At 45.3% G+C, this 27,587-nt stretch overlaps 3 protein-coding genes across 4 annotated transcripts; 1 reads left to right on the top strand and 2 right to left on the bottom strand.

The window, feature by feature from the left end:
- Positions 1-6,150: 6,150 nt before the first annotated feature.
- LOC127306496 (zinc-finger homeodomain protein 7-like) lies at positions 6,151-8,340 on the top strand. Its single transcript, XM_051337133.2, has one exon. The coding sequence runs from the start codon at positions 6,638-6,640 to the stop codon at positions 8,090-8,092; it is 1,455 nt and encodes a 484-aa protein (XP_051193093.1). The 5' UTR covers positions 6,151-6,637; the 3' UTR covers positions 8,093-8,340.
- Positions 8,341-9,783: 1,443 nt separating this feature from the next.
- Positions 9,784-14,274, bottom strand: LOC127306495 (uncharacterized). The gene is made up of 8 exons (XM_051337131.2): positions 13,933-14,274; positions 13,744-13,839; positions 13,157-13,267; positions 12,715-13,024; positions 12,126-12,216; positions 11,734-12,043; positions 11,162-11,310; positions 9,784-10,819 (listed from the first exon to the last, which is right to left on the bottom strand). Exons 1-8 carry the CDS (start codon positions 14,212-14,214, stop codon positions 10,315-10,317), a joined length of 1,854 nt encoding a protein of 617 aa, XP_051193091.1. The 5' UTR covers positions 14,215-14,274; the 3' UTR covers positions 9,784-10,314.
- A 2,439-nt stretch (positions 14,275-16,713) lies between these two features.
- On the bottom strand, positions 16,714-20,009 carry LOC127306497 (uncharacterized). 2 transcript variants are annotated; one of them, XM_051337134.2, is made up of 6 exons: positions 19,763-20,009; positions 18,116-18,216; positions 17,570-17,639; positions 17,420-17,447; positions 17,278-17,338; positions 16,714-17,124 (listed from the first exon to the last, which is right to left on the bottom strand). In XM_051337134.2, exons 1-6 carry the CDS (start codon positions 19,913-19,915, stop codon positions 17,028-17,030), a joined length of 510 nt encoding a protein of 169 aa, XP_051193094.1. In that variant the 5' UTR covers positions 19,916-20,009; the 3' UTR covers positions 16,714-17,027. The 2 variants fall into 2 exon arrangements, with proteins under 2 accessions (XP_051193094.1, XP_051193095.1); XM_051337135.2 differs by having other exon boundaries at positions 17,278-17,335; positions 19,763-20,006.
- Between the last annotated feature and the right edge of the window lie 7,578 nt (positions 20,010-27,587).

Raw genomic sequence — 27,587 nt, 5'->3', positions numbered from 1 at the left:
AGCATTATTGATATCTCCGGGGGGTGCAAACTCAAACACAGTGTGCTCATACAAAATTTGAACTGCTATTGGCAAGCAACCGTCCTTGACATCCGCCCTCACTCGTGGGTCGTGGCTCTCTGCCGAGGTAGCCGTATCAAGTCCGTATGCCGTAGCAGACGCCGGAGACGTTGGAAGCCAGCTGTTGTGCACAGCACGGATGTCGATGCGTGAGTGAGTGACACCAGCAGCTGGTGCACGTACGCGCCAACAGCAGCCACTGCTCTCGCTTTTCCCCGGCTACCCCTAGCTCACGACTTCCTGCAATCCTGCTAAGCAGCACGCCGTAGTGCACCACTCGAACTCGGTAGCCAGTGTTCTTCACCGACGGCAATGAGCTCGCATCATTGCACCGGATCGTGTCGCTGGTCAGGGCGAGAGTCCATAGCATCGGTGTGGACTGTGGAGCGGTGGGGTAGTGGCAGACCATGGCACACCAATCAGAGTAGTCTGATGACTGTGTGTTTTCGATAGCGCCCCGGCGTTCGTAATTCCCAAGGCTGTCAATCCTCCCCTCGGGTGACCGTTTCGCCCCAAGTGAGTTCGTGCCAAACAATAGTTTAACTGTTAATTTTTTTTTTCTTTTGAAATGAAGGAGGTACCCGGCATTTCCATCAAAATAATGCACACAACCATTTTTATTGGTTTATTTATTCACCAAGCCTAAATATAAATATTTGTTGGGAGTCCAATTTGAACTTTTAAACTCTTATACAAAAAAACGGAGGGAAATATATAGAACCGAACGGGACGTGATGATCAATTTCTATTTTTTTTCAGAAGATGGAGACACTTGGCTTTTGTAAAAGAACTCGTTGAGCACTCACGCGAATTCTATATAAATTTCAATATATTGTTTCTACATGTAATAGACGCAAAAGACTTTTTCCCACGACCGTGTAACTTTAGGTAATCTTATAGATTAAGGTGCAAAAATATATACATCTTTTTTACTACTATTGTTTTATTTGGTCAAAAAGACCTCCATGCAATATTCATTATTATAACTACTTTATATGGAAGGAGATGGGCATGGCGATGTCGTTTCGATGCTACGTGAGCACGATGGCAATTGTTAGAACGGTTAAATCGCGAATCGACAACGAAGGGGTGCTCCCCTTCCCGCCACCGAAGTTGTAGGAAGTGTGTGTAGTTCCTTCTTGAGGACGTTTGATGTGGAAACATGTGACTTTTTGGTCACATCTTGTAATAGTTTGTCATTGTTATCCATTTTAGTACTATGCTCCTAAGTTGTTTTGGTACCGTGGTACTACATTTTATTTTAATAAATGTATGGTCATGTCATGTGGATGCAAATGCTGGGAGAACTAACTTTTCTGTCTAAAAGAATAAAACTCTAACTATACTTTTTTAAGGCAAAAGATGGGAGATTTTCATTAATACAGAAGGAGATTGTTAGATTGAATCATTGAAATCGATAAACTTTGTGTGGGGAGCAAGGGAGTTTTTTCATCAATAAAAAAGATTGCCAAGTTTGTGGTCGTCACCAAGGTGTAAGACAGGGTTGTCTGGAAACTCTTCTCGATCTTATTGTTGTTTTCAAATTAAAGACGTGCAAAGGACTTATGTGAGAAGTTTCGCATTTGTTGAAAGACCACCCATTTCTTGAAAATACAACTCTAATATAGTAGGGACTTATGTGAGAAGTTACACATTTTTTTGAAATACCACCTATTTGTCCGTTTATCGGGTTGAGCACAAATCATTAATTAGCTCTACCAAGGATTTGTCGTGGATTTCGGCACTGACTTTGCACATCCTATTTTCGACTCTTCCAAAAGCACAACGTGCATTTCCTACTAAACCAAAGTTTGTACTTCACAAATTCGATTTAGACATGGAAAAAATCCGAAAGAACTTAGATATGGAACACGGCACATGAGATTTAGCACATTATCATAAACTGGCCGTATACATGAGGAACTATTTCTGCGAAGTAATTTCAGCTTTCAACTAAATGGTATATTGGTATATTTAGTTATTCTGTAAGCTTTGCTGGTGTCTCCGTGCTACCGTGCCACGGAACCAGTCTTGGAGTGGATCTCGTTGGGGCTCGATCGAGCTGGCTAGGTATAGCACAATCCGTTTTTTTTTTTTTTTGCGAGTTAGTACAAACCGTTTCGACTCGTAGCTACGTACGTACTCTTGCAGCTAGCAGCCCCTACTGCCCGGTCGGAAATAGTTTCATGCCCCTACCTGCACGCTCTGTCCATCCGTGCACCTTCAGTACAGAGTTTGCGACGCAAATTTAACGCAGGATCGGTCGCGTACGCTACGAAGATATTTTTTCGGTCCCGTTAATAATTACTTTCACGGGGTAGCTCCTAGCTGGGAGACAAGTATCGTAGATCGGTACGTACGGACCAGCATTCCTACTGTACGTATGGAGAAGTACGTATGTCGAGCTGTTTCGCCTTCAAGACGCTGGTACTTCCGAACATAGGTTTTGGCTACGATCATCCGGCTACTGTCGTCACCCGTCAGTAAGCGGATATTCACCGCTCAAAATAAACCCGAAACTCAATTGAAGAGTTTGGATGTTTTCCACAAACTCACGTCTATACCGGTTTTGTGTGTCAATTTTTAGTTTTGAAGTGTGAGTCGAAGTAAAGGGCCGAAGAGATGAGAATTTTTGTCAAAAAGGACCACCCTCCCCAATTCATTGACAAAAAGGACCATCTATGAGTAGAATTAACAAAAAAGACCACCTCATGTGTGGCGGCAGAGCCCCCAGGCGACACGTGGAGGATGCCGCCACACCGACCGGCGGCAGGAGCCTGCCGCCACAGCCAGGGGCGGCATGTCCACATTGTCCTGATCTATGAATAGTAGCCCGTTTTGATTTTTTTTAACGTCTCAAAAAATTTGAAAAAAAAATACCTACATGTAGCTAACTCTATGCACTACAATCGTGCAAAAATTCACTGTAAAATACATTGTATTTTGGGCTCAGCAAAAAAGACAAATTCAATAAATTTTGTAGCTAACGTGCACTGTTCATTGATCAGGACACTATTCATTGATCATGGTGGACGTGCCGCCATGGGCTGTGGCGGCAGGCTCCTGCGGCGGCATCTCCACGTGTCGCTTGGGGGCTCTGCCGCCACACAGGAGGTGGTCCTTTTTGTCAATTCTACTCACAGGTGGTCCTTTTTGTCAATAAATTGGGGAGGGTGGTCCTTTTTGACAAAAAATCAAGAGATGAGAGGCTTCTTGTAAGTTCGTGTTTTTTTTTGTCAATGATGACGGATTGACGGTGGAGAACTTGTTGGGCCACGACCGAGTTTCGGCAGTAGGGAGCTAGCATGATGCAGAGGCTATAGATCTAGGGTGTGTTCGGTTCTAGAACTAGAGGGGACGGAATGGAATGGTTCCATTCTAAGGTTATGGAATGGTATTGACTCGTGTTCGATTTGCCAAAAAACGAGGAGCGAAATGGTTTCATTTTTTGTTTCGATCCCGTGTTCGGTTTAGAAAAAGAGAGGAACGGAACGGTTCCAACTGCTAAATATTTTATTGATTTAAGCCTAAGTTTAACCCTCTCTCTAAATCATGATTAATGGAGATAAATTAGAGCCAGAATCGTTCAAAATCACACGCAAAATTGTGCCTGGCCGCGCAATCGAATTCTTGGCCGCCGCACGCTCGTTCATGCCCAGCGCCGCGTGTGCCCTGCTGCAGCCGCGCGCTCGTGCCTGGCCTGGCACCGCGTGTGCCCGGCCGTAGCCGCGAGCTCATGCCTGCTCGCCGCCGAGCGTGCCTGGCCGCACGCCTGGTCCCTGGCCGCTGCACGCTCATGCCCGGTCGTGGCCGCGTGTGCCCGGCCGCCGCCGATCGTGCCTGACGGAGCCGCCGGGTCCTTGGCCACCGCGCTCGTTGCTCACGAGTCTCCCACTTTCTATCGCTAATTGTTCTCGTTAGTCAGCCGTTCCCCCAAGTCCGGCCGATTTGGTGGAATGAGCTCATTCCGCATATGTGGGAAATATTCTCTTTCCTCGAACGAGTTGGTTATGTTCCTTTGCCTAACCGAACACAAGAATGGGCTATAAGAATGGGACGGTTCCCTTCCGTTCCTCTTCATTCTCGAACCGAACACATCTGTAATTGCTTTCTTCCTAATATTAATATATTCTCTTTGCTGATAAAAAAGCTAGCATGTAAGTGTCGTGTTCAGCTGAGCAAAATCAAGATATGGTAACTTAGGCTAAATTGCTTCACAGCACCATGCCCTTCTTAGTCTGACCTCATGGATTTCCAAAGATGAACCCATTATCGAATTAAGGGGTAGTCGGTCCAAGGTTTTTTTCTTCTCGGTGTGGAAAAATACATGTAGGCACATGTATTACTAGTCTTCGTAAATACTGGAAATGCGAGTCATAATATTCGCCCTTGGCAGTCGGTCAAAGGTATGATTCCGATGCACTTTTCAGATGCCATTTCCGGCCATTCTATGCCAATTTGACTTCATATTGATGCACTGTTGGTGCCTCGCAGATTGACATCAGGCAGTCGCTCGAGAGGCTGCACATGGAATGCATTGACAACTCTTCCGACGAAAATACCGACGTGACGTCGCAACTCATGGTTGTTGCGGCCTCCATCCTCCACGAGCACCATGACAAGCAAATGCTGGTCTACCAGGAGCCGTGAATAGGATGTTCGGCGAACTGTACTTGAGAGCCCCAACTGTTGAGGACACTAGACAGTTTTGTCGATCAATGCGGCTAGAGCCTTCCTAAGCATGATCAATTGCATGCATTGGCAGTGGAACAATTGTCCATTTGCATGGCATTGTCGGTAAAACGACCATGCCGAGGGATGCACTATTATTCTTGAGCCAGTGCCATCGCAAGTTTTGTGGATTTGACACTCTTTCTTTAACATGGTCGGTTCCCACAATGACATCAATGTGCTCAACTGCTTTCTGGGGTTCAACCATCTTATGGAAAGGCACTGCTCCTAAGATGAGCTATGAGATCAATGAAAATGCATATGAGAAGCAATATTATCTTGTTGATGACATTTATCCTGACTTGACGACACCAGTGAAGACAGACCATAATCCTCAAATAGAAAAAGATAAGAGGTTTGCCAATGTGCAAGAGGCTTGTAGGAAGATGTGGAACGGGCATTTGGTGTGCTCCAAACTCGGTGGGCTATTATCCATCACCTAGCTAGAACATGATCTCTTCAGACCATGCATGAGGTGATGACATGTTGTACCATCATGCACAACATGATCATCGAAACAGAGTGTCCTGATGGCCGCAATGAACACAAATGACACTTTCAAAGTGAGTTGATTGAGCCATACCCTGGGCATGTACCTGGGAGGAGTTGCTAATATGAATTTGAAGTCTCTGACATGGACTACCCTCTATGTATTTTAATGCTTGATGCATGTAGACTTTTGCATTTATTTGGTTGTAATAATAAAGTATTGAGACACTCTATTTTCGTTATTTTGTATGGCTAAATTATTTTATATATTGCACACTTTTTTATGAAAATAAACCCTAACCCGCATCGTTAGACATAATGTGTCGAACAGCTAGAGGCATCCCTAGACGCAAATGGATAGTCGTGGCTGGACAATCATTTTCGCACGGTTATTACGAATGCACGCGGTTATTTTTGATGACCGGAAAGCATCAGTGGAGATGGCTTGACGGTACATACAACTCGATTTGGTACGGGGACGATCGTAAATGCAGAGGGGCACAGCGCGAGAGGTACACGCTTAAATAAATATCGACGGTGAGGAGATGGGGAGACATGGGCGTACTTGTGGTCAATGGTGGCGACGCAAACACAGCGCAAACGGAGCGCAAATACGTCCACGGCGCGGAGTTATTGCGGTGTGCGTGAGTTAGGTCAGTGCAGAGGGAGGCAGCGAGAGAATTGGAGCGGCGCGGGCGCAGTTAAGGAAGCTAGGGCACGATCGATGGAAACAGAAACGGCAACAATGGCGGAACGGAGGAGCCGGTCGAGGACGCGCGGTGGCCCTGTCGGTGGGCTCTCTTCTTCCACACCACACCCCTCTCTCACTCTCCCTGTCTATCTACCTCAAATCACCTTCAGTACCAGCTACTACCACCACTACCAGTAGACTCCTTCAAACCCCACTCCCTCCACCTCCACTCCCTTCCAGCTACTACCGCTCTCTCTCTCTCTCTCTCCCGTCACCTCCTCTTTTCAGATCGATGGATAGATGAGACGAGACGGCCTACATAGATAGACCTAGCTCTCTCCCTCCCAAGGAGACATTCCCCACTTTATGGATGCCATGTGGTTTCTGCGCTTCATGACACATCTGGGCGCTTAACATCACTCACTAACCATCCTTGCTTCCGTTGCTAGGCAAGCTTAGCAGAGCTCCTCCTTGCATCTTTCCCCCTTGAGGCCAACACTCCCTACCTCTCTACCACCACAAAACCTAGCTACAACTATAAGTTTACAGCTTTGAAACTCAGCCCAACAACCCCACCGCCCCACCAAAAACGTCCTAATCGCACCGCCCGGCCGGCGCACACACGCACGCACGAGCTCCCTCCGGCCCGCCGGAGCAGCCACCACCATGGAGTACAAGAGATCGTCGCATGTGGAGGAGGACGAAGAGGACCTGGAGGAGGAGGAAGAGGACGAGGACGAGGAGGAAGATGAGGATGACATGGAGGAGGAGCGGGAGGGCGAGATGAGAAGCCGTCAACATCATCACCATCACCACTTCGCAACGGCACCGGCGCCGGCCATGGGCGCGCCGCAGCAGCAGCACCTGCATGGATCCCAGCAGGTTCTTGCCCCGTCTGCTGCTGCTGCTGCGCCGTCCCCCAGCTCCTTGGCGGACATGGCCGCCTTCTCCAGGCCCCTCCTGCCTCCCAACTCCTCCCTCGTCTCCTCGCCGCCGCCCGGCTTCCTCTCGCCCCCTGCGCACCTCCACCCGCTCCAGCAGCACGCCCACCGGAGGATGGTGGAGCGGGAGCGGGGCAGGACGGTGGAGGCGCCACCGCCACGGGAGCCCGAGCGCCAGCATCAGCAGCAGCACCACCATCCTCACCAGCAGCAGCGTCATCAAGAACCGGCAAGAAACGGCGTTCTTCCTGCTGCTGGCACCGGCGCCACGCCTCCCCAGGCGCCTGCGCTAGCCCTCGCCACAGGTGGTGCGGCAAGGGAGCACGCTGCCGCCACGGGTCCGCCGGCCGCGCCGGAGCCGCTGCCGTGGAGGTACAGGGAGTGCCTGCGGAACCACGCCGCGCGGATGGGCGCGCACGTGCTCGACGGCTGCGGCGAGTTCATGCCGTCCCAGGGCGAGTCCCCGGCCGCCGCGCTGCTCTGCGCCGCGTGCGGCTGCCACCGCAGCTTCCACCGCCGCGAGCCGGTGCTGGTCGCCTCGCCCACGCCGTCGCCCGCATCCGCCGTCGTCTCCCCCTCCGCCGCGGCGGCGGCCCCCAGCTCCCGGCCCATGCCGCTGCTCCTCGCCCCGCCGCACATGCACAAGCCGCGCCAGCACGTCGCCCCGCTCACGTCCCCGATGTCCGCGCACGTACCGGCCTCCCCGAAGTCGGCCCCCGCCGCGCTGGCCGAGTCGTCCAGCGAGGAGCTGCGCCCGCACCCGCCCCCGCCGCCGCCCCCTCCGCCCTACCCGCAGGCGGCCGTCGGTGCGGGCGGGTCGGCCTCCGCGCCGCCGGCGCCGGGCAAGAAGCGGTTCCGCACCAAGTTCACGCCGGAGCAGAAGGAGCGCATGCTGGACTTCGCGCACCGCGTGGGGTGGCGCGTCCAGAAGCCCGACGGCGGGGCCGTGGACGCCTTCTGCGCGCAGGTCGGCGTGCCGCGCCGGGTGCTCAAGGTGTGGATGCACAACAACAAGCACCTCGCCAAGACCCCGCCCACCACGCCCTCGCAGCCTTTGCCGCCGCAGCCTCACCACCACCACCACGACCCTCCTCCTCCTCCACACCACCAGCACCACCACCCGCACCCAGCGCAGCCGCAGCACAACCACCACCACCATCAGCAGCAGCATGATCCATGAGCGAGCAGCACATTGCGAGAGTGAGAGGATGAGGATGCATTAGCCATTAGCCTTTCTTCTTCTACTAGCCTCTTTTTTTGTTGTTCTCCCATGTAATTCCAGTGACCTCCTTGTTGTTAAGTGTTAACTCGCGCGCGCGTCGGCAGGTAATTAGGGTTGGAGCAGAGACCAGTAATCCGAGGAGGCATGCATGCCCTTCTTCCTCATTGCACATTGCTCTCCTTGATAATAACATGATGATTAGGTTAGCAGCTTAGCTTGGTCAACAGCCAAACTCTTCTTCCTGCTTAGTTCTGCATTGTAGTGCCTTTTCTCTCTCTCCATGCTAGGGAGTGCATGCGTGCCCGTGCCTGTGTGTATGTATGCAGTTGCAGGCTTGTGCCCCGCAGAGGCATTTCTTGAGGCAATGCCATGCTGCCAATGCCAATGCCACTCTCCTTGGCCTGGGGGCACTCCTCGCTTTTTTGACCTCGCCTTTCGGGCTTGTTGGATTCCCTTTGGCAGTGCTGTGCATTGTGCATGCGTTGGGACCCTCAGCTGGGGATGTACTTAGGCATGGGGCTTTGTCATTTGGTGTGCAAAAGTACGATTAGGAGGGAGGGTTTGCTCCTGCCTTCTTAAGCTTCTTCTGTGCGAGCTTTCTGACTTGATTGGGTGGGCCTCATCTCCTCGTAACCCACTTTCTTAAGTGTTTCTCGCAGCTTTGTTGGGACAGCGATTTTGTTTCACCAGCTGCTGCTTCCTTCCATGACCTTCTGCCAAAGCTCTGTAGCACTATTTTTTTCCCTCTCTCTCTCTCCCTCCCTGATTTCCGGTGGTGGTGGTGGTGTCAAGTTGTTGGACTTTGGCCAGAAGGCAGGCGCATGTGAGAGTGGACTGTGTGTGTGTCAGACGCTGATCAAAGAGAGAAGAAAGAAAGACCTGTTGTTGGTTTGAGTGTTGTGTCTTGGTCTTGGGTGGATGGCAGCTCAATGTGAATCATGATATGTGCATTGTCGGCAACTCAATTTCAAAGCCTTCCTTCCTTGCGTTACAGCCATCTCTAGCTTTGCATTTGGTCTGCGTTTTCTTCCGGTAATGACATTTCATCTCCTTCTTTGTTTTCTTTTGTGGTCACCACTCACCAGCATGATGATGCATCTAGGTAAGTACTTCTGTTCCCATCTCCCCAGTGTCCTTCTAACCAGAGATTATCTCATGTTTTCGAGTGTCTTTCACAAGGGAAAATGATTGATCACGAACTGAATTATTGCACAAATGTTTGACGCGGTGTCTAAAACATCACTCTGGATCTTGAATTTTGATGATACCGTCGGAAGATTTTGCCTTGCGCCATGACAACGACCTGCTCAAACTTAAATACGACCCCTAGATCTACAGGCGCTCTGTACTTGGCTATAGTTCGGCTTTGATGGTTGCAAATGAGAATTACGGAACAATAGTATGCTACGCTAGACGAGAACAATAGTATGTACCTGCCTAAACATGTGAAGATGAGACTGGAAACGGAAACTACATCATTTATATGGTCATCATTGATACTATGGGACCAGACTCTGGTGGCACTGTTGTGTCCTGTTCTCGTCTCCGTAGCTTTGAATTTCTTCCCAGTTACATACAGCTATCAAGTTAATAGTACACCATTTCAAACACAAGTATTACAAAATAAAAAGATGAAAGAGACAATTGCATTGTAGACACCTTCGAAATAAGATGATTCCAGATAAGAAAACGGAAAATACATGCGAGACATAGATGTTACTAAAACAATAAACAATCTGGCAGGTCAACTGCTCATCCAAGTTTTAACCATTAGCACCCATATATCATCTGTAATAACTAGTATTCCCTCCCGGTTATACTAAATCAGCGACACTTACTCAGAGGGAGTAGCACAAACAAGCGTACAGATTTTATTGCCAAGGCTAGCTGAACAATGAGGATACGATATGAGCGGCTGAACAACTGTTTTTGGAAAAAGCTCTTCGGCCTACTATTGACCTGTTAGAAGGTCTGAAGGACAAGTCGATCTAAGTTCACCTCAGGCAAGCACATCGAACAAAATTGACAGAACAAACCTGTGACATACAGGATTTTTCTGTCTCCAGTTTGAACCAAAATACCAGCTGCTAACAGAGCAAGTGTGAGGCGATTGTATATCTCAGGACCATACCTCATCATTCCGAGTTCATGCGACTTTCAGATAAAATCTACAACACTGCTCAAGTTGCAGCCTCCGAAGCAAGCTTCATGCGCTGATGATGCTCAGCGACCTTGTATCCGACAACCTCGTTAAACAACTGGGGATTCAATATACAGTCAGGACTGCCGTAGACAGCAGCCTGCACACTGGCCATCAGCTTAGTAATCTCTCTTCCAGAGAAGCCATCAATCTTGCGGGCAGCGTCCCTGAGTAGATCATCAGTTATGTCCTTTACCTGTATCTTCTGTGGCTGCTTCTTCAGGAGTGAACGCCAAGAAGAACGCTTGGCATCTTCCTTAAACATATAGGTTTTCAAGTATAACTTGAGCAACTTAAACCGTTCCTCTTCCCCAGGTAGGGGAAACTCGATAACCTCATCCATGCGGTCAGTAATAGCAGCATCAAGATCACCTGGACGGTTTGTTGCAAGGACAAGAACGATATCCCTTGATTGGTCACCCGTTCGAAACAACAGCGCATTGAGAGCACTCCGCTGAGCTTCACTCATCTGTGTACTGTTACGCCTAGTAAATTGAAAGGAAAATGAACAAATAGATTAACTGGGATAGATAGACAAAACTTGATGTATCTATGTTACTGCACCCCTACCAAATGAGGTGAATAAATTTCCAGTTGAAAGGTGCTATTTGGTCCTAACTGTACGTACCAAAAAATATGCTTTGTTTAGATTCAGTAACTAAAAACCTGGTAAGAAGAGTTTGAATTCGCTTTTGTGCACAAAATTACTTCATTAAAAGCTTGAGGCCGACAAAAATTACTCAATATCAGCTTATCTATATAATTACATTCATATTAAAATTAACTTGTAGTTATAAAAGTAAAAATTGATTGAGTTGTAAACTTACTCGCACAAGAATGCATCAGCCTCGTCAATGAAAAGAAGCATCCCTTTTCGGGACTTCTTAGACCAATCAAAGATTTCATGGATTTTCGTGACAGCCACTGATCCTAAGGGTACAACATCTCCTCCTGTCATCATTGCATAATCAAGTCCCTGTGATGAAGTACACGACAGTGTGAGTATTAGGGGATACAGGGAAAACTTTTCATGCTTAAAACATCTTCAGTGTGAAATGGAATTCCCACCGATCTCTTTTCGAAAACAAAATTATCCCCGTAGTAAAATAAATTAATAGCTCCTGGGACTTCATCAATATTACTCAGCCTTAGAAATTCAATAGGAAAATGAAAGTGTAGTTGCATACATAGTATTCAATAGCATGTATTCAGAACAAATAAGCTGTAATGGATGGGGAAATTTTTCATCAGTGAAATAAACATCATAGATAAATTTACAAAAGTTACACACTGTAGACTGGTTTTTGAATTACTAACTGTCCCACCAACAAACAAGGTTGATTGCAAATGAATCCTAATTGATAGTGTGATGTAGAACTTAAATGTATTGAAAACTTACAGATTTGCGAGCCATCTCCTTGGCTACTAAAGTTTTGCCAGTTCCAGGATGTCCATAGAACAACATATTGCGGAATGGTGCATCATGAGATTTTGTATTTGCAGTTGCCCGTGCAAGATGTTCAATCCTCCGTTTGAGCGCAGGGTGAAGAATAACATTCTCAAAGCCTGCCCCTTCCGACAGAGATGCCGAGCTAGATTTAATAGCTTTAAGTCCTGGCAATGGGAACTTTCGCATTGAAGATTCACGAATCAGTGAAGGCTGACCCAAAATTCTATTGACATAACCCCATGTAACCCTGGCTCCTTCCCTGAATAAAAATCAAATGAAACCATCACATGTCTATATCATTGTTTTTTTTACAACGAAAATGATATGATATCCAGACAAACCTAGTAGTATAAACTCCAGCCGCCAATGCAGTGACTCCTGCAACACCCATTACTAGTTTACTCCTATCCGTCAATAATGTTCTTAACCCACCTGCACTTGCACATGAGAAAGTAGTATCAAAAGAACTGCAAAATTGGAAATCTTAAGTAGGAATCTAATTAGAACCAGAAAGCCAAATCCATATATGAAATCTAAAGCACACATAAGAGAGGAAAAGTGCTAACTTTTATTTGTAAAAGTATGTGTCATGTAATAACATTTTCAAATTGTTGCATGCACTCAATAAGTACCAACAGGGAGGGGCAGGAGGTCACAGCTGGAACAACCTACCTATTTTGTGGTTTTTGTGGTGAGACTAGAAAGAGATGGAATGGTGTAATGTAGAAACAAGACGTTAAGTCAATGAGTCTTATTTATTTAAAGTACAAGAAACACTCAACACATGGATGCTGATCAAATGATTGAAAATAGCACGATTGCCCAAAATAGTGATGTGACTTTCAAATGTGCAAATGAAAATATCTAAGCAGGATAACAAGGCTGGATGAGTAAATTCACAAAAAATGTTAATAGCAAGATCATCAAAACCTTCTATATGTGAAAAGGTTGTGTTTATTGCAGCAAGCCACTTCTCTTTTTCGCCATTCATGTATTCCAAAAGCATTTTTTTCTCGTATTCTTCTGTCAGCTTTTTTTCAAGAGCAACAGCTTCGGCGTCCGACATAGCATTGGCATGGATTGTCTTGCGCACAATTTCAGCCTTTTCTCTCTCGGCCTGCAGCTGCTCAGCTAAAATCTTCTGTTCTGTTTCACGCCTGGCTCGTTCTCTTTTTTCGGCAGCAATCTGTTGCATCTTCACAAGTTCAGCGTCCTGCCGCCTTAGAACTTCACGCTCTTCCTGTCAAGAGGCACTTGATTAAATCATATGTTGCCGTTCTACCTATAAACCCAAGACACCACAGGGAAGAGCACCAGCAAAAACACAGACATAAGCATTAACAAAGATAGCCAGAAGGGGAAGCGTCAGTACCTGCTTTCTTTTCCTAGCTAACTCATCCTCGTAGCGCAACCTTTGTGCCTCGACTTGCAGTTGCTGTTTCAGATTCTCTCTGTAGTCTTCACCAAATTTCCTATTCCTCTCCTGTACATCAGATAAAGATCAACACACAATTCTGAGCGGATTGGCAGCAGAAATGTAACTCGACAGCTCAACGCCTCATCGCAGCCAGACGCATATATAGAAGTATTGTCTCGCGTAACACAGAAGTTCCAGTTATTGAATGACACGAAGTTCATCCTTGCTTATTCACAAAGATGAAGGAGGTGGTGTGTGATACATTATGAATTAGACCCTAGAATGTTTCAGGCGAGAGTGGCAACGGCCCTGCTTTCTTAAGCGGGTCACTGGTTAACAAGTCCGATGCTCTTCATTCCAGAGGAACCGGCGAACTAAAAATTCTAGGAAGAGAAAGTTCAACATAGGGACTTAGATTCCAGTAGTATAGCATTGGAATTGCGTGAACAGACAAGCTCCTGGCATCGGGCAAGTGCCTACTACAATACCGAACACTAATCGCTCAAAATAAAGGAGGGGAAGAAAATTCGCAAACCACGCACAATGTCCTGGTGCTTCTGGTAGACTTCGTACTGGGCCCTCTCGGCCTCCATCTCGGCCATGCGCGACTCCTCCTGCTTCCCCATGAGCTGAAACAGCTGGAGCCAGAACCAACAAGAACAAGGGCGTCAGAAGTCAGAACGGGCGGTACTTCCTGCCGGTTAGGGCAATTGCGCGAGCAGCTTGCGTACCAGCTTGGCGTACGGCGAGGCGTTGATCTTGCGCAGCGCGTCGGCCCCGCGCTGCAGCTCCGCGGCGTCGAACCCGCCGCTGAACCCGAAGGAGTCGTCGGCGGGGGCGGCATTCGGGGCGGGGGGAGCTGCCGGAGGGGGAGGAGGAGGGGGAGGACCGGCGGGCTGGCGGCGGAAGGAGAAGACGCCGTCCGCGTACGCGACGTCGGCGAGCGACACCGCTACCGCGCCCGCGGCGGCCACGGTGGCCGCCGCTCTCGCCGGCCGGAGTAGGCGGCGCATGGTAGGCGGCGCGAGGGTTTTCTCGGGGTTTTGCGGAAGCGGCGATGGGAGGAGAGGATGAGAGAGCTCCGTGGAAGGGGCCTTTTCCGGTGACCTTCTTTCTTGCTTTCCAAGCGAGACAACTTGGTGGGCCTGGATTGGGCCTGGACGATAAATATGCTCTCGGTTTTACAGGGCTTGGGTTGTGCTGGCCCGCATATCATTTTGCATGCTTGGGTTGATTGTTCCTAAAGAGAAATCTACTTGGATTAGATTGGAGTACAAAATTATTTGTATCTTGAGGCCATGATTACAATTCAATCGATATTTTTTATAAGGTTCAAAACACATACTCTACGATTGGCAACTCTGTGATTTATACCGGACACCACGCCCTCGTGGACATGGCTTGATGTGGGTGTGACTAGGTGTTAAAGCGATGAAAGGAACTCCTCTTGCAAAGCATTTGCCAATGATAGTAAATATTCCATCTAGTATAAGACTTCACATGAATCCTAGTAACTCTTTGAGTAATTTGATGTGCCATTAACGAGCAGTTCTAGGGTTTGTCATCTGCTTCTCTTTCATCGACCGGGATTTGAACCCGGTGAAAAATCCAAGCTCTAAACTCCTCCGAGGATGCAATGCCAACAAGTAAGAAGTAGATTGCCCCTTGGCAGTTGTGCTTAATCAATTTTGATGCGGGGGTGGCTTGTACATAGGGTCCAGCCAGTGCTTTTGGTAGATTGTTTTTATGATGTGTGTCTATAGTGGTCTTAGGTGGCCTCTCCAATCCGATATCCCTAGAATCCCATGATTTCGAGATGCAACAAGGTGATGCGATTTCTTTGTCCATTGACATGTACGCATCAATGAGGTGCATGTTGTGTTTTCTTGTAAACACTACGCATGATTAAAGCCCTCCGTTCCACAAAAACAAATACAAACAACATTTGATGGCAAGGAGATCCATGTATATTCGCTTATACAAGTATGCCGTTCAATCTCTCTATCGAGACCTAATCCATCATATCCATACAAAAGAGTTGGCTAGCTTAATTGGTGCACATTGAAATCATGGAAAAAATTACTAGTATCATGAATTGATTCATTTCTGTATGGTTCCAGTCAGGTATAAACACATGAGGTGGGAGGATACGCTTTAACCAGAGCCGTCAAAAATCTTTAATTCTATTTTATAATAATTGGACATACAAACGTGTGAATCTCCCCTAATGTTGCGAGCTGTACCTAATTTGTCATATTTATCATGCAACGACAGATCATGAACACTTCTTTTACATTTACATCTATAATGTATCTATGTTTTTTCTGTGAAGACATCTACAAATATGGCGTGTTGAGAGAGTGTCCACCTTCTACTCCGCCTTGTGTGATATGATACCCAAAATGCATCCACGGAGACCAAATATGGCCATCCTCAACACCGGACTTCAAATCTAAAAATTAAAATATGCTCCCGGTAGTGCTCCCTCGACCCTCGCAATCAACTCTCAATTTTTTTGGGAATTTGACAGGGAACAAAATGACTATGATTTGACATGTGATGAGACCTGTATTTGCTGACCACGGCAACGCGCCAACGCTGAACTATAGTGAGTTGTAAGAAGCCAACATGACAAATCCGCACTCTAGAAAAATACTTGCATATATATATATATGTATTGTGCTATGAAAATCATACAAAGTCCATTAAACCAAGATCAATGACTCATAAAGTACTTCTGACAGGAAAGAATGAACCCTGTTGTTACAAAACTTCAAATGCATCAGGTACGCGGCGTTGCTGAAGGAAATTTATCGGGATAGTCAGCTTTTATTTGGTCGCCTTGTATTCGAGAATTCTCGAGGCAGGCTGTACATGGCATCGCCAGCCCCTCCGTGCGCTCCAGGAATTCAGGGTTGAACTCATTGTTTCCCGGTGACGGGCCGGGCATAGAAGGACGAGCCGCGGGCTGGCGGTGGAAGGAGAAGCCGCCATCGGTATAAGCGTAAGCGACACCAGCGAGCGACGCCGCTGCTGCTGCGACGGCGGCCACCGCCTTTGACGGCGAGCATAGGCGGAGCATGGTGGGGAGGCGTTGGTTTCTCTGGGAGGTTTTGGCAAAGCGGCTGCTGGAGAGAAATTATAGGAGGAAGAAGAGTTTTCCGGTGACCTTCTTTCTTCATTTCCAAGAGAGAGAGTCGGCCCACATAGTATTTGCATGTTCGGCCTATGATCCATCATATCGGGCTTCTTGTGTTCTGGCCCACAAAGTATTAGCACGTCCGCTTAACCTTAAGCTGGCGAATTAGCTAAAAACAAAGCTGGCGAATGTGATGGGATTGATTGCTCATAGCAATCTGTTTTTCGAGCTTACACTGCAATTTGATAACATGAATTGGAGGGTCGAGAAGTATATGAGAATCTTTAACACGTAGAGAAAAAATGTCTTCCACAATATTTTACACGCTGAAATTCATCATCAACATGATACAGACTGGGGATGGCGTCAGGGAGAACCAGGGTCAGCTCGCCCAGAGAACTAGACCTTATAAAAGTCACTTTCAAACAATAGAGTTATGTCCAGAAAACTTGTCACCGTCTAATTAACTTACTGCCACCTTATGTTACAGAACACAGACCAAATAGTACAAAGAAAGAGAGGAGAAGACGCAAAGCTCAAGCGAGCAGATGAGCTGGGAACCCAACACATTAGGCTACTCACCATTTGGGTTTGCAAGATATAACAAGGCTAAAGACAATACATAAAGAAGAATCATACGAAACTAGACGCAAACAAAAGTTAAAAGTTGCCTGAAACATGCGAGGGTTAGTAGTCATCTTCGTCATCCATGTCTGGATCGTTAGATGGACGTATTCTCTTGCCATCCCTCCCTCCAGGACGCCCTCCTTTCTTTGGTTTCCCTCTGCCAAAAATACATGAGTATTCAGAAACAGGCAAACCTGCTAAGCAATCTCTCAATTGCACCACACACTCTAATATTTACACAAAAGCTCAAGGCAAACTTCATTCACTGCGAAGATACCAGATTTAAGCAAGGGCTATCCGAAAAACTTACTGGCCATTAGCAGGAGTGCTTGCGCCCTTCGAGCGACCTGTCCCATATTCTCTTCCATCTGCTAGGGTGGCACAAGTATTGAGTTCAATTTAATTTATTAGCTGTTGCTGGTTTCAACCGAAAAGAACAAATAAAAGCTTACCTTCTCGTGCAGCTAGTTGTTCCTCAACCTGGAAATGTTTATTGAAGAATCACGTTAAACATTAGTAAATTCCACAATCTGAAATAATTAAAAAGGGAAATGAACTAATAAGTAGGAAGGCAGGTGCTTTTCAGTCACTATTACTCATACCGCTGGAGAGGTAACTGATGACAGAGAGAATAGCCGCTCATCAGGCTGAAACTTCCTGGACCGCTTGAGGCTGAAATGTGTCAGGCAGAAGACATCATGAGCATTCGATGTGAGATCTAGAGTTGAATTGCTTGAAAAAAAATGATGATAAATACACAATGATTGTCCATAATAGTGGCATCCAACCAGTCCAACATTAGCATAATTATTCTTCAGGGTTGCTCATCTCCTGGTATATATCTAGCACAACTGATTCTTGACAGAACTATAAATTGACTTATATGTACGATCAGTGGCGTACAAATACACGTCAGATCCCATAATCCAATCCATATAGCTTATGCTAGTTATAAAACAGACTTTAAACAAAATCTGAGAGCTGAGATCTCATAAATATAAATGATAATCAAAGATGGTTATAACAGAAAAGGATAAATAAACAAGGTTCTCCACACATGAGCTATGAGCTAGAGAGAGAAAGAGAGAGAAGGCCCCCATCAGTTCATCAGTTTATTAAAAAACCTAAATAACGGAAAGCTTGCTTACTTAGAAGTGTTTTTTGACGATGACAAGAATGATTCAAAACCCTTCAGCACGCTTCCAAATTGATTAGACTCTTGTAGGTAGGTGGTCTCCATATCATAAACCTGGTTGGATGTAGATATATTAACATGAGCAATAGTTGTCAGCAAGACATACATGAATAGTAAGGAATTTTGAGTTCTATGTTTGCATCAACATGCCCAGGTCCAATAGATGGGCATTCAGCTTTACTAGTGTTATAAAGGAAAACAGGGCACAGCAAAATAAATATGTTACAAGTATTTGAAATTTCCGACGTGGCCTGAAGCTGCTGGGTCGAGTCAGCAGTCAGCTACATAGAGTTGCTTGAAAATCAGAGAGAGAGAGAGAGAGAGAGAGAGAGAGACTTGGCGCTGTCTAGCAAGACAACGGATACCGTACCACGGTTAGTATTACACTGCTCTGTGATGCATGCGGCGCACCGCCACAACCCGCTTCGTACGTTTTTGTGGGAAAATCAAGTATATTTCCTTTTTGGTGCCATCAGCACAAAATGAACTGCAAGGGCCGCTTAGCGGCTTTTTGGCGCGTGACACTTGCATCCTTATCTCTAAGCTGTATTGAAAGAATTGAAATAAAACCACACATTGCTCTCTTCTCCTGTTTAGAAACACTTTCCATTCTATTTGATCAAATGTGTCTGATGGTTCAATAATCTTGGATGATAGCATGGTGGCAAGACCCCCAGTTGTGGGGTCGCCAACCAGGCTCAAACCCTGGTTCTTACAAAAAAAGGACCCTTTGCTGAGTTTGTTCCCCACGCGTGTCAGGTCACGAACTATGCCGCCGCGGTGGGTGGATCGGGCATTCGGGGGCCTTTCCTCAACCTAAAAAAAGCAATGCCTTCGGGTTTCTTCCATCAAGGGTCAAGTTTCATAATTTTTGATGAAATCACGAGCTTTAGCATTTGGAATATAAGGTCAGACAATTTTTTGGTACTATGTAACTTTAAGAAGCCTCAAGAGCGAATATACAAGATTACAGCACAAGATGTTCTTATGGCTATAGTATAAGTGGATGCACTACCTCATAAACTCGGTATTTTTATTTCTTGCAAAAACAGAGATTAACTGCAAAGCTGAGGCTTGAAAGTTAAAAATGCGAGAATTATTTGACCAGTTATTTTGAGCATCAAGTGTTTCACAAAATTGACCTTTTACAGCAATCTGCGTTCAGACGGCAAGCACACCGTGCAATTTGATCAAATGAAGTAATCGTTAAATTTTTTCCACATAAAAGACCGAACCAGCAAATTTGTTGTCACTCCCTGCATCCCAAATTTAATTATCACCGAGTTCAGTTTGATACAGCGGAGCATTTCCCAAATTGAGCTCACCATCCACCACACGGAATAACATTTTGAGGTTCATGTGTTGATTCAGAAGTCTATCGTTCAGATTTGTGTTTCCCTGGTGTCACCAATACCTGTGGCTCTAATTCTACAGCCCATCCGAAGTTTCAAACCAGACTAATGTTTCATGGAACGGAGTTCTAAACCTAAAGCAACTGAAAGTCCCCCAAGTCAATTCCAAAGAAACATAGGGATATACGAGTTCTAAGAAGAAACAGAGCAGGCCTCCAAGAAGAGACGGGGGCTGGAGGAGACCTAACCTGCCGCTCGATGGAGCGGACCTCCTCCTGGAGCTTGGCGCGCTTGCTCATCAGGGCCGAGAGCATCGCCGTGGGGTTCGGGGCCGCCGCCGCCGCCGACGGCGCGGAGCCCGACGCGGCCTTCGCTCCCCCTCCTCCGCCCGCTGAGTCCATCGTTCGCGTTTCTAGGGCTCGATGCTGTGTTTTGGAGTTTTGGGGGCTTTCGGTTTCGGCTCGCAGTTCTTTCTTTCACCGACGATCCGCAATCTGTCTACGGGTCCCCTTTTTTATTTAACGTAGGTTTCACAATTTCGCCAAACCCGAAATCATCAATTTTCTTGGGAAGAAAAAAGTATCTTTTGGGAAAAGTAAGAAAATGATACACCCACCTTGCCGTAACATGGTGCATTTTTTTTTAAAGTCAATCATCATCAACTTTGACCAGGTTTATTAAAAAAATACCTTTATCGACAATACAAAATGTATACCATATGAATCTAATTGATATTGATTTGTTATTTTGGATTTTTTTTCAGAATACTTGATCAAACATTACATCGTTTGACTTTTAAAAAAAATTATACACACTACGTCTTAGCAAGGAGAGGAAGTGTATTCCAATAAATTACGACATGGTAGACCTTAGTCACTAAATCTCTCCGGGTTTTCGTAAAAAAAAGGAACTATCTTTGTTGGTATCACCAAACTCCAATCCTAAAATAATGTAAGTGTAACTCCTATTTCCAGCACGAATTGGGAAGGAAATCCAATGATTTTGACTTTTGCTTCTTAGCTATAAACCACGTGCACCTTGATAAAAACTCAATTTCAACCTATATACAAGTGAAAAGCTTAAGTACATCCTATATAAATTTAGGAAATTCTAAGTCGCGACTCATGTGCAACTCTTATAGCAACACGAATCAAAGGTCTGCCATAGACTCTAGCGAATAAGGAAGTAGGGACCTAAGTTTGATATCAAAGATCTGCTGGGATCCGGTCGGTTTTCATGTTTGTTGGTGTGGTTTCATGATTGTCTTTTCCGATCTACGGTTGTCATCATTGGCGATGGCTGCTGCTCTGGTGCGCTGGTCCTTTGGGACCTTAGCACGACGACTTCCCGTCTGTCTACTACAACAAGCTTTACTACGACAAGCTTTGCCTGACTCCGGCGATGGAGGGGCGAGGACAGCGGCGCGCCTTCGGCTCGTGCTAGTGTTTGTAGTCGTCGCTAGGTGGTCCGAATACCAATTTATAATTTTCTTTACTTTTTGGGTTATTTGTACTACTGTTGATGATTATTAATAAATCGGTGGATTTTTCGCAAAAAAAAAAAGCCACGGTAGAGATACTCTGCTTGGCGGCTCCTTGCTACCACGAAATACTCATTCCTACAAGTCTACAACCAGCCGGCCAACACAAAAATAGTACGATGCTCATACCTTGGTTCACTTTTTGGAATACACAAATTAACAATCAGGACGTTCTCTCAAGCCATGGAAAATACAAATAATTCATAGCTGCGAATGATTTTATAAATGCATTAGTAGACTTCCATACTTCATTCAGGACAATACTTATGTTCCCACACTATGAACAACAAAAATCATTCGAGAGGAGACTTGTGTTCTTTGCAGTACCAACACGGAGAAACATGTTTGCTACCAGATTGGGAAAGAGAAAGACAACAAGCGATCGGGAGACGGCTCTAAAAGACTAAAACCCATCTAGGGTTTCGTCCCTCTCGCCGGCGACACTACCGGTCCGCTTCACCTCCGGTGGCCTTGGAGCCTTGGAGGTGTGGTGGACCGCGGCCTCTCGCCGGGGGGGGGGGGGGGGTTTTAATTCTCCGTTTAGTTTGTTTTCAGTGTGTTCTTCGGGATGGTGAGGCGGCAGCTACTCCTGAAGTTTGTATAAGGTCATTCTCATCCTATCCTCGCTCCGGTGGTGCATCTAGCACCGGCGGAGGGCGCGTGGAGTTGTGTGTCCGGCGGATCTCCCGTGATCCGGTCGTCTTTCATATTTGATTTCTGTGGTTTCAGGTCAGTCTCTTCCGATCTAAGGTTGTCATTGGCGATGATTGCTGCTCTGGTGCGCTGGTCCTTTGGGGTCTTAGCACGACGACTTCCCGTCTGTGATCTGTCTACTACAACAAGTTGTACTACGCCAAGCTTTGCCTGGCTCCGGGGATGGATGGGCGAGGACGGCGGCGCGCCTTCGGCTCGCACTATTGTTTGTAGTCGTCGCTAGGTGGTCCAATGATCTATTTGTAATTTTTATTACATTTGGGTATCTTTGTACTGTTGTTGATGATTATTAATAGATCGGTGAAATTTTCGCAAAGAAAAGGAGTAACATGTTTGAAAACATGATATAAGACTAAAAACTAACATCAGTGATGCTTCAATCATATGTACAAACTAGCAGACAAATAAGAATGTTTAAGTTGCAATATTTACAACTAAATTACCAAGATTCAGGAATTTTTAGCTCCCCAGAGAATGTCTAGCGTGAAAATTCTTGCAAAGGGTGTGAAACACACATGGTTTTCTAGCTCTCAAGATAAATGGTTGGTGTGAAACTTTTCTATCTCCATCTCTACCACCCCACTTTATGTCATGTGGCGACTGAAATTAATAATGAAAAGGAAACTATGTTAAATAAAAAAAGATACATTCATAGAATTTTTTTTGGTTTCCCGGCTAACGAACCACTGTAAAACATAAAAAAAAATTATACATCATTTAAATGGAAATAGAAAAGAATGCCAACTTAAATAATCAAGATAAGCATTCAACTAAACAATGCAACGGTCATTCTACATCCAATGATTTTCATAAGAGAATTTAAGGTGTGATAAATCCACAAGGGAATACAAACGAACACAAAACTACTGTAAGTGCCAAGCTAAGAAAACTAATGGTAATGGGAATAATGAACTCATGAGCGAGGCAGCATAAAAATACCTCACATTGGAGAAAGGTGCTATCTAGCTACACCTATTTGATGAATAAGTGGTGCCAATGGACTTGTCATTACTTCCCTAGCAGGTGCATATTCATGCTTTGTTTTTACATTGTGGCTTATATTTGCATCTTCAACATTTTGGTAAGCATGCATGGACTTTCCAATACCCAAGGAATGCCACTGACGTCTCTTACTTTGTATCAGTTTTCTGGAGAATTTACAACGTCATCTAAATGTATGACGACATCACAATGTTGATAATTGTGGTATACAAAATCATATAGAGCGCCATACACTAACTGTGATATCGATATAATTGGCCACAATCCAAGGAAATTTTGGACATGGGACAAACTAAATAAACACATTTTTATACTAAATTGTTATACTTCATGTAAACTTATGTTTATCAAATTATAGTCTTAATGAGTATAATTTTCTATAACTTTGATGCCATAATCAACCACATAACAATGATTCCAAATATTTGTTAGAATGTCCTTTGTATAGTTGTGATGCATACCATTCAAAAGCCAGTTTGTGCCAAATTTAAATTGTATGTTGTACAAGAGGGTGGATTTTGTACACCCACGCATGGGTGTGGGTGTTTCTGTTACCGTACATTGTGTTTTGCTTCTTCATTTTTTTACAATTGCATAATTTACATAGTATAAACATATGTATTTTATGTTTGTATCGTATGTATATTTAATATCCTTAACTATCTTGAAAAAAGATCTCTAAACCATATGCTCAAACAAATACATTTGCAATGGTTCTAGTGTAGTATTAGCTAATTAAGTATAATAACTATGGAAGCTTCTAGAGTATAAATTTAAGAGTTAACACATGTTTCTCGCATGTTGGATTCATATTAAATTTACAACATGTACATGATCTGCACTTTATATTTAAATAACATCACTTACAGTAACATTCATGAACATAAAGTTGTTGCATATTATACTTTTGTATATATACAACCTGATTATTTTGTATGATCATATTGACACTTGGTTTCATCAGGTGTATATAAGCGTTTTTGTTGCTCTCCCAAATAAAGATTGTGCACGAAATCATTCATGGAATCCATTTAGCATATATTTCAGTATAACATGTCGGGTGTTTATAGGAGAGATACTAGCATCCTAACTAAACTAACCATCATTGACAACATTGGTTTGTTCATATTCGATATATGCTATTGGTCCGTAAAATAAACTTGGTCATGCAAAAAGGTTTAAATTTGTTATTTAATAATTTGTTTGGATGTAAAGGATAGAAGAATAGTGGTTGCTAGTACAATTTAGAATTTCTAACCTTGGCAAAGGATGATCATGTTTGCTAGCCTGGCAGCCCTCCTACGTGCATAATGGTTCCAAAAGTTGCCTAGCTAAACAAAAAAGTAGGGTTACATCTTGTTTTTTAGAACTTTTTCATTTGAACTTTTTTCTGCAAGATTCTTTGTGCATCCAGTCTGTGTGCTCTATTTGTTTTCAAAAGGAATCAAATAGTAAGTGTGGATAATTCAACAAAAAACTAAAAAGGTTGCACGTAGATAAAAGAATGAACTATGTGTCATGAAATTCTTGTGAACAAATATGTTGATGCTGGCAAAAAAAAATGTGTATTTGACATGAAAATATAAGGATGATGAGCTAAAATGCATTTTTGGCCAACGCAAGGAGTCCGCTGGCATAAATGGGGGAAATATCAGACACCACAGGAGCCATCTGGTCCACTTAAGTGGGAAAACCTTGCACATCCGCTGCGTGTAATATTGTTTTCTATATATGCAACATCGGTTGCAACATTCTTTCATTGGCCACGAAAAGTCATGAAAACCAGATTGCAACAATTCAAATTTATCCATATAGCAAAAGACAACACATGCAACATATTCCCATTGATCACAACAAAAATGTTGGAAAAGCATATCATTTTCTGCAACAAAAAAGATAACGTATTGAACAAATGTGTCTAGCATACACAACATCACAAAAACACGTTTGGAATGTTCGAGAACATCCTTTGTAGCATACACACATAAATCATTGTAGAATTTAACCCTTGCTTGCACAACAAAATGATGCATACATGTAGCATTTTGAAGGACCTTTAGCAACATCAGAAAATTCCTCAAATAAACAGACCTCCATTGTCGACCATGGAGGCACCCCCATGGTCGATTTAAACTCGCTTGTCACAATTCGCCACGCCGGATATCCCTAGCAAGCACATCAGGTGAATCACACTCCAAAATCTGCCCACAGTCGTCATCTTCTTCTGGCACCACCTTGGTCATAACTCATAAGTAGTGCGCTCTTTTATTTATGCATAAGCAGGGATATTTGGTGGTACTTTTGCATCAGGTCTCTAGAATTTTCCAGGATAACAGCGATCACTCTGTCTAGATAACATCTACTATTCCTCATTAATCATGGACGACGCAATGAGTGTGGACTGTGTACACCAGGATCTACTTCCAAATTCCAATTCAGATTTTAGGCAGGCAGGCCCGCTCGTTCAGCTATGCTAACACACTTTTTAAAAAAAACTAGCAAAAATACCCGTGCGTAGCACCGGGTTATCAACTTCTCGACGAAAATAATCAGCACTATCTACTTTTTTTTGGAAAGTCCATTAGAATTGCAACGAGTTTAAAACAAATCAATATGTTTCAAGTATATGAGAAATATTTTTTGAAGTATATTCGGTTTTCATAAAAAAAATGTTATCTTAGATGTCCAACTATACAACAATCCTCACAACGTAATAAAAGAAAAACTCGTCACTTAGTTTCTGCGAAAAATCACTTGTTTAACATAATAAAAATACTAAATTAATATTTTTTATTAAATGGAAAAATATCGGGTCGAAGATCGAAGCCAAGCCATTGTGATACCCCATCTAAGTGTCTTGAGGTCGAGACCATGCCGCCACAACTCACATTGACAGGAGCAACTGCTGCTTTGTCGAACGTTCCCCGGATGTTGGACGATGCTCGGTGCCGGCGTGCCGCTGTGAGAACCTTTCAGGTGGAGCAGCGCAACCCCGTGCCCATTACCATGCCAATCGGCATGCTCTTAGCGAGTAGTCTTCCTTGTCTTTCTGGTTTTCGTTTCTCCGACCCCTTTTCATGCACTCCAGTAGCTCAATGTGTTAGTCCATGTACATATGGCTAGCTTCATCTTCACCCAGATCGATTCAAAGAACTTCGCACCCAAGGAACTCGGCTAGCTTCAGGACGTTTTCCGCCCATCTACGCAGCTGGTAGGCCGTGGTGGTCGAACTGTTGCGCCACTTGTGCATGGTGATAATTTCTGGTGTTCACGCCCAACTTCGTCGGGGAGCTCGGCCGGCACGGCTGTTTGCACCGGATGCGGACGGCTTGTTGTATGGAACAGGTGTGAGCCTGGCCATGTGAGATCCAGGCCGGTGAAGTCCTCCCACCCCCGTGGCCCCGTCAGGCCGCCGGTAAGTGCTCTTTCACCACCACCCCTTGGCGACACAAGGCCGTCGTAAAGGTAGGAATCCGCCATGGGCATCCATGGAAACTTCGCTGGCGCAACCGATGCTAAATTCGAGCTGCGACAGAAAGTCGTGTTCTGTGATTCTACCTCCCTCCATGACCTGGATGAGCGCGTGGTGCACATGGACACGCTAACCATGACGCAAGCAGCGATGGAGTTCAGAATCACTACGATGCCGATCAACTGTCACACAATTGGTGAAAGAGCCGCTGATTCCAAGGCGCCGTCGACTCTCCGGGACTGCACAACGGAATCGATCACGCCGGCGCTCGGCAAGAGATGCAGAAGATGAAGTGCCCCCGATTGGAAGCGTCGCAGCTCGATTCCTTCGACGGGAATATGGAACTGGACGAGTATGAGATCGACGGCCGGTGGTCAGCTGTGTACGCGGGGACGGCTGTAACGATGGCGCGACGAAGAGGCCAACGGCCGGCATCCATCTCTGCACGGAAGCGGCTTGAGCACACGCATCTTTGCTTTTGTTGGCAAACCCGACATTGCCCGAGCCTCACGCTGATAGTGGTGCTTGATCTTTATCTTCCCCCTCGTCATGCAGGCACCCGTCGGCATCGTCTTGTTGTTGGCCGCTGTCTGGCTCGACCCGGCCGCTGCGTGTTCGTGTTTCAGACGTAATTTATCGATTGGCTGGGCCAGTATATATACATGATGCTTGCACGACAATCCGTAGCTAGCAAGGCTGGTCTCATACCCTATCCGGATCGTACTCGTCTAGGGCTCTAGGCTGGTCTCGATCATACTCTCATCCCGATCGTAGTCGTGAGATCAAGCGACTCGTGCGGCAGCCGGCAACGCAACGTACGATACCTAAACTCCACGTACCAAACCAAACACCACGAACCAAAACGAACCAAACCAGGGAGCAAAAGCCAACCAGGAGTCCGATGTACCCGCGCAGGAAACAAATCCTTAGGAACGTTCGGCTTTTTTTCTTCTATTGTTTATTAAGTTTTCTTAACTTATGGGTGGCACGGTGGGTAATTTTTCTCCACTTTTCGGGGTATATTTAAGTTGGACAACGACCGAGGGAGAAATCCTTTTGCTTTTATTATTAGGTATAGATTGAGATATCCATCGAGGGGAGAATGAGTATCCAGCGATTACTTACCATGTTTGGTGGTCTGCTTCCTATTTTCAAATAAAATTACCTAAACTGTTGTTCCTTGGTTATATCGGAACTAATGGGTGATCCCGATTACTGGTACAAAATAATACTATATTCCAACGATTGAGGCGCATGCAGAGGGCAGCTAATGGTGTTGATTCTTCCAATGTTTAGTGTGTGTTTGCCAGGGTGATTTGACGGTTATGATTTCTCTGACGTTTGA

This window comes from Lolium perenne, chromosome 6, assembly GCF_019359855.2.
Source record: "Lolium perenne isolate Kyuss_39 chromosome 6, Kyuss_2.0, whole genome shotgun sequence".
In the NCBI taxonomy this organism is placed as follows: domain Eukaryota; kingdom Viridiplantae; phylum Streptophyta; class Magnoliopsida; order Poales; family Poaceae; genus Lolium; species Lolium perenne.
Note: the sequence above shows the minus strand (reverse complement) of the source record. Positions and strands in the feature narration are given on the sequence as shown.

Bases quoted from the DNA above. Each gene is read 5' to 3' on its own strand.
- LOC127306496 (XM_051337133.2), top strand. From the start codon at position 6,638: ATGGAGTACAAGAGATCGTCGCATGTGGAGGAGGACGAAGAGGACCTG.
- LOC127306495 (XM_051337131.2), bottom strand. From the start codon at position 14,214: ATGCGCCGCCTACTCCGGCCGGCGAGAGCGGCGGCCACCGTGGCCGCC. The intron at 12,044-12,125 runs GTTTGTCTGGAT...ATTTTTATTCAG, and splicing joins GCTGGAGTTTATACTACTAG to GGAAGGAGCCAGGGTTACAT. The intron at 11,311-11,733 runs GTAAGTTTTCAA...ACTTCATCACAG, and splicing joins AGGAGATGGCTCGCAAATCT to GGACTTGATTATGCAATGAT.
- LOC127306497 (XM_051337134.2), bottom strand. From the start codon at position 19,915: ATGGACTCAGCGGGCGGAGGAGGGGGAGCGAAGGCCGCGTCGGGCTCC. The intron at 17,640-18,115 runs GTAAGCAAGCTT...GACACATTTCAG, and splicing joins TCGTCAAAAAACACTTCTAA to CCTCAAGCGGTCCAGGAAGT. The intron at 17,448-17,569 runs GTATGAGTAATA...AAACATTTCCAG, and splicing joins CATCAGTTACCTCTCCAGCG to GTTGAGGAACAACTAGCTGC.